General features: G+C 38.2%; 1 protein-coding gene and 1 long non-coding RNA gene across 5 annotated transcripts in view; one reads left to right on the plus strand and one right to left on the minus strand.

The window, feature by feature from the left end:
- Positions 1-5978, minus strand: part of BRWD3 (bromodomain and WD repeat domain containing 3) — a 176244-nt gene extending 170266 nt beyond the window's left edge. For 2 of the 4 annotated variants that reach the window (XM_038587783.1, XM_038587781.1), the window contains exons 1-4: positions 5635-5978; positions 5455-5513; positions 5223-5252; positions 4777-4836 (exon numbers count right to left, since the gene is read on the minus strand). In XM_038587783.1, the coding sequence (XP_038443711.1) occupies positions 4777-4836; positions 5223-5252; positions 5455-5513; positions 5635-5665 (180 nt within the window). In that variant the 5' untranslated portion in view covers positions 5666-5978. The remainder of the gene's footprint in view (positions 1-4776; positions 4837-5222; positions 5253-5454; positions 5514-5634) is intronic. The other 2 variants (XM_038587782.1, XM_038587780.1) reach the window with 1 other exon arrangement.
- Positions 4484-5988, plus strand: LOC119868461. Its single transcript, XR_005386372.1, has 3 exons — positions 4484-4607; positions 5474-5648; positions 5849-5988. It is a non-coding gene; the product is annotated as an uncharacterized LOC119868461 (long non-coding RNA).
- Positions 5989-16842: the final 10854 nt, after the last annotated feature.

Raw genomic sequence — 16842 nt, forward strand, 5'->3', positions numbered from 1 at the left:
ATTTTCTTTTCTCCTACTCACAAAATCCTGTATGAGAAATGTCAAACAAGGGCGTCTCTGACCCAACAAACACTAAATTGCCTTAAAATTACTTTTTTGGTTTCTACCAAAAAAACTATTTATTAAACGATCAGTAATCAACATCAGTAAACCAAGAACAAAAACACACAAACTAATATTCAAATTGACAAAGGTGCTTTCAGGACAAAATTGTAAAAGGAACATTCATCCAATCCAGATTCTGACTCCCTAACAGCAGCTATCTCCACTTTCTTAATGCCATTTCATTTGTACTAAGATACCAGTTTCCTAGGATTTAAATTATTGAAAGTATGTTCTTAGGGCCAAAGTGTGAAAAAAAGACAATGATCAATCTAGACAAATACCTAAAACCAACATATTGTAGAAAGCGAAAGTGTAGATATGTACATGTCTCAAACAAATCAAAAAGTGAGGAATACTAATTTCTAGGCATCAATTACTCTCTACCATAGGACCTATAAGTTGGCACTATATCCACACTGGGGTTGAGTAACACATGCCTTTTTGTTTCCCTGGATGCATTCTGTTCTTCCAAACATGGCTGGGTATCCACATAGCAGGCAATAAATCACACACAATTAAATTACTTCCAAACTTAGGGATGCAATAATTATGCCACCAGCACTCAAAAATAATTCTACTATTCTAATAGACAATTTAAGCTATTACTAGTAATTAGAGAACAAGAGCTAGGTAAGGTAAAAAAAGATACAGGTATGTCTAGAATTCAAATACAGTATTTTAAAGTACTTGCTGAGGATCTAATGAGATAATGTGAAAGCATTTTTAAACTTGCATATTATATGCAGACGCAAGTTCTTATGACAATATCATCATAGATGTACACATTAAAAAGATAGTAATGAACATACAATCTTGATAAACTTTTCAATATATTTTCAATTTGAATATAAAATAAAGGTAATACAATATATGTCACTCTAAATGAAAGCACTAATTAAGGCTTTCAATTCTACAGATGAAAAATGCTGAATAAATGTAAAAATATATACCACACCTAAAGATAATTATACCTTTGGCTCAGTCTTACAATGCAAGTCCCCTTAAAGTGCTTATAAAATATTAAAACATGCCTTTAAAAAGTGTCCAAGTCACAATTTCAATATATAAAATTTGTATGTTAACAAAAACTATTCATTTAAATACACACATACAAACATACCCCTCATTACTGTGTTTGTAGTCCCCAATAAAGCTCCAAGGAGGAAGCAATAAAATAGCCAACAGTTCGACAGGGTCACCACAAACGAACAGACATCTGTAATTATTTAAATTATCTACCACAAGATGAATTGTAAGAAGCAAATCTAATTCTATTACATTGTAAATAAGAGTCAAGCAGAAATGAAACATGTCCAGATCAAACTTCAAAAACACTCACCATGACTTCAAATTTCTCCCTTTATCATTACATAAAATTCTGAAAGTTAATTTAGAATGTTTTATTTTGAATGTCATATTCAGAAACCTTATAGTTCAACATAAACTGACAAACATTTTGTGTATAAAGACTCTCATATTTTAAAAGGCACTTCAGATCTGAATATGTCAATATTTGCCTCCCAGTAGCTTTAACAAAATACCACCTTCCCTTGTGTTCCAAATTATAAATAAAACACAAAATCAGATTTAAGAAAGAAAAAAGAGGGATCTCTAGAATGCATAATAATAACAGTAATGAAGTGCTGAAGAAATCCAACTTATTATCTTAATATTCTTCCGGATAAACCAAGTTAAGCAGCATATACAATTTAAGTGAAGATACACGTACAGATAGAAAGACAGGAGTTTTGTTTCCTGGATGTAATATACATGGCTATGCAATCTTAATTCAATGTTTTGATATCCTTATTTATAATCCTTTACCTCTGCATGCATTTGTATTCATTCTTTTTTACCCTAGTACACCTTCATTTTGAAGTATTGCTATATAATTTAACATATAAGATTATATTACTTATAAATATTATAGGTACATAAGGTTTTACTACTAATACTTGCCCTAAACTTCAACCTGAAACATGTAGGCAAATCAAAGATCACATTGTATAAATCCATTGTTCTAAAAGCATTTGAAAAAATACCTACACTAAGAAAAAAACCCATCTCTTCCACAATGAAGCCATACAAAATCAAAAGTCAAATGTGAAATAATTCTAAGCAACTAAACAAATGATGCATCTACAATCAATCTAACTCAGCACATTCAGTTCTCAGCCACAATATTTCTTTACCTCCTGTTCAAATTCTCACTCAACCTTACCCCATCTTCCCTTACAAAGAAATCCATAGGTAGAGAAGAGATATTTAATTTAAAATAGGACTGGACCATATTATCAAAGTTTAATATTCCTAGAAACACTAGATCCCAGAAAAATAAAAACTTCTGTACAATATGAAACTTAAATTAAAAACAAAAAAGATACACTAAACTATAGACAATGTTCAAAAAATAGATGAAATTTTGTGTATATAAAAGCAATAATGTGTACGGAAATATAAAAAAATTTAAAAGATAAATGTGAAAATCAGGCACATGTAGGGATATACAAATGGATTAACAACAATTAGAAAGATAAATGGTTAAAATTTAAGCCTCACCAATAATGAAAAAAAGAACTAATTAAATCAACTAGGGACTATTTCACCTAATAAAGCCACTAAAAGATTTTAAAAATATTTAAAAACTCACTCTAAGTACCTTTATGGTAACATCAGAAATTAGTACTATCTTCTGGAGAGCAATTTTTTAAGATATAAGTAAAGTTATAAAACTGATGAGACCCTTTGACCTGAAAACTCCACTTTAGAAATATTGCCCAGGAAAATAAATCCAAAGAAAAGAAAAAAAGGAAAAAAGAAGGCTACTTAACTACGCAAAGATATTAATGAAAGACTGGAAGCAACCTAAAATGTTCAACTTAATGTTGATTCAAATCATAGCAAACTTAAATGTAACAAATCTTTTACCATTGAAATGACAATGTCCATTCAAATATAATTATATGTTAAAGTGTTAAGAAAACATAGAGCTTAAAATGGACACTGATTACAATTATGTAAAAATATGCCTCTACAATATAAGGAAAGGAAGTCTAGTAAACTGGATTTTGAGTTTTGTTTGGTTTGGTTTTACGTGTGTGTGTGGTTAGTAGGCTTTAAATTATTTTGATGTCATTTGCTTTTTATCACTGCCAAGTAATTTTTTAAAAACTTTTAAGTTGCCTTTTGCTATTTGCTTAAAATGGTCTGCTTTGAGACAAATGTCAATGAAAACATATTCAATATACCCCAGTATAAAACTCCATCTTCAAAACCACCTTAGTTATAAAAGTGTTTAAATAGATATTGGTAGGCACTGTTTTGCCCTTTTTTTGGCAGGACTTCAACAAAAAGTCTGACTACAAATTAAATACATTGATAATACACGCAGTTTTCCCAAAATAATTTTTATCCACCTGAGAATTTTGTACCATTAATATTACACATGAAGTTTATCCATATCACAGTACCAAACTATTTTGTGATATGCAAAAAATATTTAGTCAGCAAAATAAAATTATTTAGTCATAATTATTAACATGGCCTTATTATAATTTAATATACTAAATCATTTAAATATTGTTATTAAATTATTATATTTATGTTTAGAGTCTACCATACCCCTTCAACTTTCTTTAACTGTGATTTTCCTCCATTTGGATCTTATTTGAAAGAAAGATAGCTGAATTTAGATTTCAGTAACATTAATGTTACTTTCTCCTTTCATTTCCTCCCAATTCACTGTACCAGAGGCTAATGCAAGGGGACATCTTTCCAAAAATAAAAACAAGATCACCTTTTTGTGTGTGTCAACGCTGAACAGAAGTGCATGTACACTATGAATTATATTTGTAGGAGAAACAACACAGTCAATCCAATGCCTTTGGTCCTTTACTAAAGTATATTTTAAAATATAACCACTGTTGTCTCTTCTAAACCCCCAAATCATGTTTCACCAATTCTCAAAAAGGTCATAACTCGTAGTTGTTGGTGAAAATGTATATGCAGAAATGCGATCTATGATTTAATGAGCTATTTTCTAACATGTGATATATACAATAATTATGCTTTTTTATTCGGTAGTCGATTACCTAAAACCGGCAAATTTTGGAATTTGCTTGATGCTTCCTATCATTTTTAATTGTGTCGTTCTGCCCAATCCAGGGTCGGTTAACAACCCCCCTGAGCCCCCTCCCCCGTACCTCCACCCGCAAAGACTAAGCCTGGCCTCAGTTCCCGTATTTCAAGCCAGGACCAACCAGAAAACAGTTTTCTTCCACTAATCCGGAACTCTGGGCTGTTACCAACGCTGTCATTGGCCAACGTCAGTCCTTGGTACGTGCCCCAAGATAACCCCCAGGTTTCTCTCCCTTTTCCCCCTACAATGGGCCTTTCTCAATGTTTGTAACATACTCATAATCTACAAAACGGCATCTCTGATAACTAACTCACATTCTTCAAAGTTTTCGGGTGGAAATAAGCGAAACCAAGGGGAGGGCAAGGTATCCTTTCTCCGACTGGCGGCGGGGGGGGGGAAGGGGCAGTCGTTCTTCGGCCCAGCAAAAAGCTCTAGAGCCCTGTTGGCTGAGGGGTCGGGAGCGGGTTGGAGGAACGAGGTGGGGAGGGAGTGGATAAAGAGTTGGGTTAAGTTGAAATGAAAACTTTACTCACCAGATCCTCGAAGCTTCTTCGGTGTTCTTTTCCCTCCCAGTCTAAGCGGCGAGGAATCAACTGGGGGCAGGAGAAAAGAAAGGGTTGGGGGTGGGCAAACCATATATAGGCCTGGCTCCCAATTAACCCGAACCAACCTGGGTCCTGGTCCCCGACCCTCTGGCGTCTGTATTTTTCTAGGTCCGATAGCTGTTGCCCCAAAGCTAGTCCAGTGTAGGAAGGAGGCCGAGGGGGAGGAAATATTGAAAAGCCGCCTCCCATGGTAAAAAAGAAGGGGCAAGTTAAGACCCCGGTGATATCCGCCCCCTTTGAGGGAAGAAGCTGGTTCACTCCAATGCCCAGATCCAAGCTTCCCTCCCAGCCCGTGTCCTCCGCCCCTGACTTGCCCTCCTCTTCCTCCAGTCTCACCCCAGCCCTCCCCACCTCTTCCCGAAGGGGCTCCGTACCTGATGCTCCTCGAGCTCCTGCACTAGCACCTGAGCAAAAGGGAAACACAGATATGAGGAGCAGCTAGGGCCATCAACACATTCCTCCCTCCCCACTTAGAACCCAGCCACTGACGGCAGGACTAGTCAAGGCCGGCCTTTCCCTCACCCTCAGTGAAACCGCACACCCGATGCCTCGATTTCCCCATTGGGACCATTCCCCACGTCTCCTAGATCTCCTTCTCCCTCTCACCTGAGCGGATTTGTTGCAGGGTCCAGACTGCAAGAATCTAGCGATCAGGTAATACAGCTCTGTGAAAAGGGGAAAAAGAGGTTGAGAGGGAGGTAAAGAAAAACAGAAGCTTTTTCAAAAGAAACTGACAGCCGTCGCGCCAAGCTCCCATCTCCTTAGCCCCCAGACACAGTTACCCACCGGCTTCGATCTGGGTAGGTGCCGCCGCCATCCTTTTCCCTAAGGGGTTTGGGGGCTCTGCTCCGGAGGAGCTGGCGGGGGCGGGTGGGGGCGCTGCCTCTATTGTGGTGAAGCCCCCATGCCCAGGAGTCCCACCGCTTCCGCCCTACTCCTCGTCCTAGTTTCGGTCTCTCTGGTCTCTCTTGGATTCATCGCATCACGTTTCGACCCACAGATATTCTAGCCCAAGAGCTGAGGAGGCGGAAAGGAGAGCGAGAGAGAGAGAGCAAGAGAGCGAGCAAGAGAGCGAGTGAGCGAGAGCAAGCACGAGCTGGCGAGCCTGAGAGAAGAGAGGGGAGGAGCCGAAGTTGTGGAGGGGGGGACGAGCAAAAGGGGTGGAGAGAGGGGAGGTAAAAACTGAGAAGATCCTGCAGTTCTCGTCGTTTCCCGCTAGGGGCACTAACGCAACATAATGTCCTCTGGTCTACCGGAGGCCGGCGGTTGCCTAGCTACCACTCCCGGAAACAGGGGGAGGTGCTAATTGACGGCCGGCGCTCTGGCTGACGTCGTAGAACTCCATGGTGCAGTTTTCTTCCGAGAGCGCCTGAGTCCGTTTCTCTTCCTGTGAGGACAGTCAAGCTCTTTCCTGTTGAGAACCTTTCCCTCTGGCGTTGTAATGAGGAACACGTGAGGGGGTGACTTCATTCAGATGCTTTCTTCTTTTTCCGAAGAGGCTTTGTTTTGTTTTGGGTTTGTTTTGTTTTGTTTTTCGTTTTTGCCTCTTCACCGAAAAGAGGCCAGCCACTGAAGGATCTTGTGACTGAGGGAGGAAAAGGAGCCCCTATTTCAGCGTCACTTGTTTTGCTTTAAAATGTTTTTTTGGTTTTCTTTTTTAGATTTTATTTATTCATAGAGACACAGAGAGAGAGAGAGGCAGAGACACAGGCAGAGGGAGAAGCAGGCTCCATGCAGAGAGCCTGACGCGGGATTCGATCCCAGGTCTCCAGGATCGCGCCCTGGGCCAAAGGCAGGCGCCAAACCGCTGCGCCACCAGGGCTGCCCAAAATGGTTTTTGCTCCAGACTAAAATATTCTACTTACCAGTCCAGAGTGCAAGGCTTATATTGTTATAATGACCAGTTCTAAAATCTGATGTCGTGGGGGAAATATGCTGTCAAATATGAAGCATTTTATTATTTTTCCCTTCTGAAAGTTTAACACGTGCCATATCTGTCTCATTCCCTTAGGATAATTTTCAGTTGTGTCTTCAAGTACTGCCAAAGTGTTTTATGCTAACCATGGATTTTATGTATTATTACATGTCTGTATGCAAGATGGTTTTATATATTATTGCAAATCTGTATACAAATCTGTATGCAAGCTTTGGGACTTTTTTTAATACACAAAAGCTAAATTTTTAGTGCAGTACTGACTTTAACTATTTAGTTACCAAAATCTTTTTTTTTTTTTAATTTATTTTTTATTATTGGTGTTCAATTTACTAACATACAGAATAACCCCCAGTGCAAAAACCTTAAGTGATTAAAGGATTTGTAGAATAATTGATAAATATATAATAAACTGAGTTTCCTTCTCTACTTTTCCCTAATATTTTGTTCCCACTTCAAGCCTTGACTAAAAAAAGTAATTAATAGAAGCTGAGCCTGTTGAGATTAGAAATTATGTTTTACAGTACATGTACTATTTTCATTCATTAAAATAATCAAATTTGAAGATTTAAGTTTAGGAGTGAATTCTTAGGAATTTGGTTTCCTCACTCAGAGTTTAGCCAATGATCACAGTTGGTCTAGAATTGCATTATGCTAAAATAATCTTAGCCTAAGTTTTTAAGCTCTCACTCTGACCATGTTCTACCATTAGAAAGAAAGAACCACACAAGGTAATTGTGATATAATAGTTCTATCTTTGGTGGTTATGCTATAGTACTTGAAAAAAATGCCATTAACAAAAAGAAAGATGTTGAAAAAATATGTAAGCCCTAGACAACTCATTGCAAATAGTTTACCAAAACACCATACTGAATAATTTTTACAAGTATTATATATATATATATATATATAATAAAACAGTTTACATTTACCAAGCCACTACTATGTCCTAAGCACTTTATATACTTCAACTCATTTAATCTTTATAATTACCCAAGGAGGTAGGTTTTACTGTTATCCCCATTTTACAGATAATCAAAATGACTATGTGGCTTTGGACAACTTATATTCTATGATCCTTATTCCTCATCTGCAAATTGTAATAGTACTTGCTGTACCCACTTCACAGGAATTGCTTGCTGTAAAGTCATGTGAATATATTCATATTGTATTTCAAACTTTATAGGACATTGGTGTTTTTTTTATGATAGTCACACAGAGATAGAGAGAGAGAGAGAGGCAGAGACACAGGCAGAGGGAGAAGCTGGCTCCATGCACCGGGAGCCCGAGGTGGGATTCAATCCCCCGTCTCCAGGATCGCGCCCTGGGCCAAAGGCAGGCGCTAAACCGCTGCGCCACCCAGGGATCCCGACATTGGGATGTTTTTAAAATAGTTTATTTATTTATTTATTCATGAAAGAGAGAGAGAGAGGCAGAGATATAGGCAGAGAGAGAAGCAGGCTCCATGCAGGAAGCCTGATGTGGGACTCGGTCCCAGGACTCGGATCACACCCTGAGCCAAAGGCAGAGGCTGAACCTCTGAGCCACCCAGGCATCCCAGGACATTGTTATTCCAATGATTGTCTCAGTACCAGTCTGAGTGCAATCAGGAGGGAAAAGTCACATAGTAATTCAAAGTACCAGACAGTTCAAGATACAAAATTATTAATGATAACAGGAGATTGGAGTAATGAGGGATTACCTTATAAGGGGTAAATATATACTAACAAATATAGGAATAGCAGATATATAATAGTAGATAGAATAGCCACTACCCCTAGAGTTGAGATATAGTACCCTCAACCCTACTCTCCACTTAGGGCTAAGATCCAGACTTGGTTGGAGAGAATAAAGCCAGACAAGTCTTATTAAATAGCAGGAAAGATGGTGCCCTGTAGGCAGAACTTGCTGAAACTAAACTCTGGAAATCATTGGAACTCTGACTTCTGGAAATTTCTGGAAGCCTACCCTCTGGGGTCAGTCCTTTAGGGTTCCTGAGAAATGTGTTCTTGGGAACACATGGTGTGTAACACCAGAAGCACATTACTACAAAGACATCAGAAGAAGGTTGCCAGAGGAAGCTGCTGGGAGTGCTACCAAAACAATGCACCACAGGAACAAGGCACCAAAGAAATTTGCACAAGCTGGGCAAACAGCCTAGCCAGTAAATTGTCAGAAGCAGGAAGCAAAACTCTCTTCCTGCACTGTATTTCCAGTTCCATCTACTGACAAATATTCAGTTCTACCTGACAAAAGGAAAAATATTTAAATGTCTCTGGACCATTTTCATAGAGCACTCAGAAGGTAGAATTTAGAGATGATAAGCAGCAAATCAATAAACTGGCACAATTTCCTTGCTTTTCTCTTGACTTTAATAACGAGGTTGACAAAGGGAAAGTTATTAAGATGTAAATGTTAACATAAGTTTTCATTTGTTGTTTATGATAAATCAAATGCTTTGAATTACTTTGTTGCAATTAAAGTCACCAGTATTAACCCTGTGCCCAAAATCTTAATTGAAAGTGGAAGGAAATTTTAATAAATGAAAGCAAACATGGATTTACAAAGAAAAAAGTCTGGAATGTTTACCTGATTGGCTGTGTTAGTTTCCTAGGATGGCCATAACAAATTACCACAGAGAAATGTTGTTTTTTTTAGATTTTATTTACTTATTCATAAGAGACTCACAGAGAGAGAGAGAGAGAGAGAGAGAGGCAGAGACACAGGCAGAGGGAGAAGCAGGCTCTATGCAGGGAGCCTGACTTGAAACTTGATCCCGGGTCTCTAGGATCAGGCCAGGCTGAAGGCAGCGCTTAACTGCTGAGCCACCTGGGCTGCCCTAGAGAAATCTGTTTTGTCATAGTTCTGGAGTCCAGAAATCTAGGACCAAAGTAGCCACACTCCCTACAAAATCTCTAGGGAAAAACCCTTCTTTGCCTTTTCCAGCTTCTGGTGGCTTCTGGCTTGTGGCAGTATCACACAAGGAAGACCACATGCAGATGGAGACTGGACTCTATCTCTTCGTGTGGTCTTCCTTGTGTGTCCCTGTGTTAAAACTCCTTCTCCTCTTTCTCATAAAAACACCAGTCATGTAGTTTAGGTCACCCTACATCCAGAATGCTATCATCTCAAGAACCTTAATGATTTACATTGAACAAAGATACTATTTTCCAATGAAGTTATATTCACACATATTGGGGATGGGGAAATGGACATATCTTTTAGAAGGGACATAATTAAACCCACAAAATAATTTATTTTATTCTGTCTCTTTAAAATAACATTAATGGTAGGCCAAGGCTGGAAATTTAACAAATCTCCCTAGGATGGCAAAAAAGAAAGTTAAAAAGTAGGATATCCTGAGGTAGAGGGACAGAAGTAGTAAACTAGAAGATTAATATAATAAACTATAAATAAATAGTTCCATTTTCCTATCTTATTTTCTTAAAAATTCATACAATGTAATAAATAAAATAATGTACTCTTAGATTTTTTTTAAATTTTTATTTATTTATGATAGTCACAGAGAGAGAGAGAGGCAGAGACACAAGCAGGCTCCGTGCACCGGAAGCCTGACGTGGGATTCGATCCCGGGTCTCCAGGATCGCGCCCCGGGCCAAAGGCAGGCGCTAAACCACTGCGCCACCCAGGGATCCCGACTCTTAGATTTTTAAATAGATCACATACATTATGATATGTTAATATATTTTACCATATTAAATAGATATAATATGTATAACAAAATGGGGAATAAGGAAGGAAGAGGGAATAGAACTATACAGAAGTAACATTTGTATATCTCAAAGGAACTAAGTTAATATAAAAGTGAACTATAGGGCAGCCCGGGTGGCTCAGCAGTTTAGCGCCTGCCTTTGGCCCAGGGCATGATCCTGGAGACCCGGGATTGAGTCCTACATCAGGCTTCCTGAATGGAGCCTGCTTCTCCCTCTACCTATGTCCTTGCCTCTCTCTCTCTCTCTCTCTCTGTTTCTCTCTCTCTTTCATGAATGGATGAATAAAATCTTTTTTTTTAAAGTGAACTGTATTCTGCTAAGGCATATATGCTAAGCCCTAGGACAACTAAGAAAATAACTTTTAAAATAATGGAGAAAAATAACCTAAAAACGTTCCACTAGAAAATATTTACTTAATGCAAAAGAGAGAATGAAAGAAGGAATAGGGCAAAAAAGACATGAGATATATAGAAAACAAAATTAAAATGATAGATATAAATCCAACTACATCAATAATAGCATGACATGTGAATGGATAGATTCTACTTCCAGGATAACAGCATGAAGAGCTTTGTGGGATAAGCTTCCCAGTGAAACTAGTGGAAATTATAAAATATAAACAGCCACTTAAAATCTCTAGAAATGGTCCTAATGGTATAAAATAAATGAAAAAAGCATGTATTTAAGAAAATCTAAAACTTTCGAAACAAAGTTTATGGTATTTGAACCAAGAACCACTCCCTCTTTATCCCCATAGAAGCTTATCTAGGGAGAAACTCCACTGCAGAATAAAATAGTTGAAAATATATGGCTTCCTCTCCTGCTAGTTCTCAGTTGAAGGTGTATCTTCTTGGGTGGAATAGGACACAGGTGTTTCTCATAATTCCCCCAACTACCTGTTCCTGAGGCTTAGTCCTGATCCAGTGCAGCCAAGACATGGTGGACATCATTCTTTCACCCAGCCCTCTTTCATGAGACAAGGCTAGATATGGAACATGGTGGCACTGAGAATACTTGGGTCTTGATCACTCTTGTACTGAAATGTGGCACAGGGGATGCATGCTAAGACAGGCAAGGCAAAGAGACCTAAACCTGCTACATCCCTCCTACACTAAGCACTCATCTCCAAAAGCTGGGATGTCACAGGGAAGTATCCTACTATGCTGGCCCTCAGTACCAGAGCTGTACCTTGGAGATTTTGCACTAGGAAAGAATGAGGGCTTAGAAGAGAGAACTATGAATCTCCCCACAAAGGAACTGACTTTATTTACAATAGAGATTTAAACCTAAGAGTACTCTAAAACAGTGAAGGAAGTGGCAAAATACAATTGGAAGGAAATTAATAGAATAATTTGAATTATAGGCTAAGTCTTTGATAATTTTCTGGAGAAAAATAGGCAGAAAGGCATCTGAAAAGAGACATCCAGAGGATAGAACAAATCTCAAACACTGATCTAGGCAAATATCCTTTAAAAGGAGCTGAAATTTGGATCAGACTCTAAGTCAATTTATGCTGTAGTGCATATTTTAAAAAATACAGACCAATCAGTAGGCAATTAGTGAAACTTAAGATCTGGGAGTGATCAGAGAAGGAGACAAGGAAAGCCCTGCCAAAATGAGTGTTCTCCCAGGGTGAATGTGTGTGTAATCAAGGCTGCATCCTCTGAGGGCAATGTTAGAGGCTTTGCACAGTAATATAAACAAGCACATAACAAGACTTGAGAGAAAAGTGTACCAGTACCAAAGGTTGCCATAATATATTATTTAAAGTGTCCAGTCTCGTAGGGTGGCTTAATGAATAAAAAAATAAGACTCATCTATATGCTGCCTAAAGAGACCCAGTTTAGACCTAAAGACAGCTGCAGGTTGAAAGTGAGAAGATGGAAAAACATCTATCATGGAAATGGAAGTCAAAAGAAACCTGGAGTAACAGAGGAAGAGGATGGAATAGGAGGACATTAGGATCACCTCATCCCACGAATGCAACAAAATAACCACCAAATCATCCTAAATACCCCAGAAATTCACCTAAAACTGACAGAACAAACTCCACAACTAAAGGGTGAGAGGAGTCTACATCAAAAAGTGTAGAAAGTGTGGAGACATGGTTTAGGGGAGAAACATATAACTTGTGCTGTAGAGAGGAGTGAATTGTGGCTGTGGAGAAGAGAGAGAGGGAGAGGGAGAGGGAGAGGGAGAGAGAGAGAGAGAGAGAGAGAGAGAGAGAAGCTCACAAGGGAATGTACAAGAATATTTCCCCAAAAGCCATTGGCTTGGAAAATGAGAGGGGCTAAATTCAGGGGCTGAAAATGAGTTCTTGCAACCAACAGAGCTTAAAGTCTAGAACTTAAAAAGGTCAGTGTGTTTAGTTGGAATAGTGCCCTCCTGGAGAGAAGGCAAGCAAACAACTAAGGAGCACACAGCCTGGAAAGAGCAATCTGAAGAGCACCAGGAACACATAGTAGAGAGCTTACTCACTCTTTTCAGAGTGCATTCTTGTGAGGCAGCCTTCACAGAAATACTTCTCTGGTAAAAAAGGAGCTGCCTAGTACCACTTCCCTCCCATACCCCTCAGCACAAACACAGAGCCACCTGTGGGAAGTAAAACAGCACCAACACTAGCTATCTAACTTGCTTACACCAAGCCCCCCACCCCCTGCACTACACTGGGATCGCCTACCTCAGTCACACTTGCCACAGTCCCAGGGCAGCCAGACCTCTGAAGATCAGCACAAAACCCTGCTGACACCACTTCTCACAACCAAAGAGTTCTGTAGGGCTTCATTTCTGGTAGATGTGGTGACAGGTCTCATTTCACAAGCAGACCACAGCACACCTAGTTAAAACCTACCACATTCAAGGCCAGGGATCAAATACTACCAGCAGACAAGAAGAACCTCTACAGAAAATTGACCTGAAGGACAGAGGAGCAAATATCTCCTCAGCACAATAGCAGAGGGCATAGAGCATACACTGTATATAATCCCTGAAGTGCCAGGGCCTCGGCAGTACATGTCCTCTTCTTCATAAGGCAGGAGGACATCTTCTCCTCTCTACCAAGAGCAGGAGACATAACTGGCTTTTCTAACACAGAAAAGATGGCAGAGACATAGACAAAATGCAGAGATTGAGGCATTTATCACAAATGAAAGAACAAGATAAGGCCACTGCCAAAGATCTAAGTGAAACAGATATAAGTAACATGCCTGATGGAGAAATTAAAGCAAAGATCATAGGGATACTCACTGGGTATGAGAAGAGAATAAAAAATATCTGTAAGACCATTACCACAAAGATAAAAGAGTTAAAAAAGAATGAATCAGAGATGAGGAGTGCAATTAATGTGACAAGAAACATGCTTGATTCCATGAACAGAAGGCTAGAAGAAGCAGAGGAACTAATTAATAATCTAGAACACAAAGTAACAGAAAGTAATGAAGCTGAACAAAGAAAGAAGAAATATGCAACAGGAGAATAGACATAGGGAGCTCAGTGCTACACAAATGTTCTAACACTTGTATTATTAGGAGTCCAAGAAGAAGAAAAGGGAGAAAAGAGGGCAGAAAATTTAATCCAAGAATAATACTTGCAAATGTCCCTAACCTGGGCAAGAAAACAAATATCCAGATCCCCAAAGCACAGAGACCTCCCATCAAAATCAACAGAAGCAAGCCAATACCAAGACATATTGTACTTAAATTTGCAAAATATAGTGATAAAGAAAAATCTTAAAATTACCAAGACAAAAGAAGTCCATAACTTACAAGGGAAAACTGATAAGACTAGCTAGAGATTTCTCTAAAGAAAGTTGGCAAGCCAGAAGGGTGTGACATGATATATTCAAAGTACTGAATGGAAAAACTCTGTAGCCAAGAATACTCTATCCAGTAAGGCTATCATTCAGAAGAGAAGGAGTGATAGAATTTCCCAAACAAATACTAAAGGAGTTCATGACCATGAACCCAGCACTGCAAGAAATATTAAAGGGGACTCGTTAAGGGGAAAGGAAAGAGAAAAAATGACAAAGAAAAGAAAGAATCAAGAAAATATAAAGAAACAACCATAAACAAGGAATAAAATGGCAATAAAAACATTATCAATAATTATTTTGAATGAAAATTTACTAAATGTTCCAATCAGAAAACATAGTGTGTAAGAATGTATATAAAAACGAGATCCATTTGTCTGCTGCCTGCAAAAGACCCATTTTAAACCTAAACACACCTACAGATTGAAAGTGAGGATATTAAGAATCATTTATCATTCTAACGGATATGAAAAGAAGGGATACCAATACTTATCGGACAAATTAATTTTATTTTTGTGTTTGTTCTTGTATTTTTTTAAAGGAGATAGAACTTTATTGACTACAGTGCAAGGGAATAGTGAGCAGGACATCAGAGGAGATGCTGTCTGCCAAGATGAAATAGAGTGTAAAACAAAGATTGTAAGAAAAGACAAGGAAAAACAATATAATCATGGAACACATGATCTAAAAAGAAGACATAAGAATTGTAAATATTTATGCATCCAATATGGGACCACCCATATACATGAAACAGTCAATAACAAATATAAAGAAACTAATCAATAGTACTACAAGAATAGAACTTACTACTCCAATTACATTAATGGACAGATCATCCAAATAGAAAATCAACAAGAGAACAGTGGCATTGAATGACACAACTGTACCAAACGAGTTTAACATAACGACATTCAACCCTAAAACAAGAGAATACACATTCTTTTCAAATGCACATGAAACATTCTCCAGAATAGATCACACATTAGGTCACAAAACAGGCCTCAACAAATACAAAAAGACTGAAATCATACCATGAACGTTTTCTGGCTTCAAAACAATGAAACTAAAATTCAACCACCAGAAAAAAATCTGGAAAGACCACAAATATAAGGAGGTTAAACAAAATGCTATTAAATAATGAATGGTCAACCAGGAAATCAAAGAAGAAATGGAAAAATACATGGAGACAAATGAAAATGAAAACAAAATGGCCCCAAAACATTGGGATGCAGAAAATGTGGTTTACAGAGGAAAGATTATAGCAATACAGGCCTACCTCAAGAACCAAGAAAAATCTCAAATAACCTAATGTTACACCTAAAGGGGCTAGAAAAATCTCAAATAACCTAACCTTACACCTAAAGGGGATAGAAAAATCTCAAATAACCTAACCTTACACCTTCTGAAGCCTGAAGCCAACAGAAGGAAGGGAATAATAATGATTTCAGGAGAAACAGTGATATAGAAACAAAGAAAATAGAACAGATCAAGAAAGCAGGAGCTGGTTCCTTGAAAAAATTATTTTCTTCTCTTTAATTTATTCTTCTCTGGACAGAATGACAAGATGGAAAAACTCACCTCAAAAAACAGAACAAGAGTCAGTACTGAATGCCAGGGACCTAATCAGTACAGATATAAGTAAGATGTCAGAAATATAGTTCAGAATAATTATTATAAAGATATTAGCTGGTCTAGGAAAAGCATATAAGACAATAGGAAATCTCTTTCTGGGAAAGTAAAAGAAATAAAATCTACACAAGTCAAAATTTAAAAGGCTTTTAATGAGATGCAATAAAAATAGAGACTGTAACTACTAGAATAATGAGGAAGAAGAGAGATTTAGTGATATAGAAGACAAAATGATGGAGAATAGGAGCACGTGGGTGGCTCAGTGGTTGTCTGCCTTTGGCTCAGGTCGTGAACCTGGGGTTCTGGGGTCAAGTCCCACATCGGGCTCCTTGCAAGGATCCTGCTTCTCCCTCTGCCTATGTCTCTGCCTTTCTCTGTGTGTCTCTCATGAATAACTAAACAAAATATTTTTTTTAAATAATGGAGAATAAAGAAGCTTAGAAAAAGAGAGATAAACAACTACTGAATAACAAGGGGGAGAATTCAAGAGATAAATGATATAAAGCAAAACAATATTAAAATAATTTAGGTCCCAGAAGAAGAAGAAATGGAGTGGGGCAGAAAGTACCTTGGAACAAATTATAGCAGAAAACACCCCTAATCTGGGGAAGAAAACAGGCATTCAAATCCCGAAGGTACAGAGCGCCCCACTCAAAATCAATAAAAATAGATCAACACCCTGACATATAATAGTGAAACTTGCAAATATCAGAGACAAAGAGAAAATCCTGAAAGCAGTTCGGGACCAGAGGTCCTTAACTTACAAAGGGTAGAAACATTAGACTGGCAGCAGACCTACTGACAGAGACCTGGCAGGCCAGAAAGTGCTGGCATTAAAATTCAGGGTGCTAAATGAGAAAAATATGCAGCCAAAAATACTTTATCCAGCT

The sequence above is a fragment of the Canis lupus genome, chromosome X (genome assembly GCF_011100685.1).
Source record: "Canis lupus familiaris isolate Mischka breed German Shepherd chromosome X, alternate assembly UU_Cfam_GSD_1.0, whole genome shotgun sequence".
Taxonomy (NCBI): domain Eukaryota; kingdom Metazoa; phylum Chordata; class Mammalia; order Carnivora; family Canidae; genus Canis; species Canis lupus.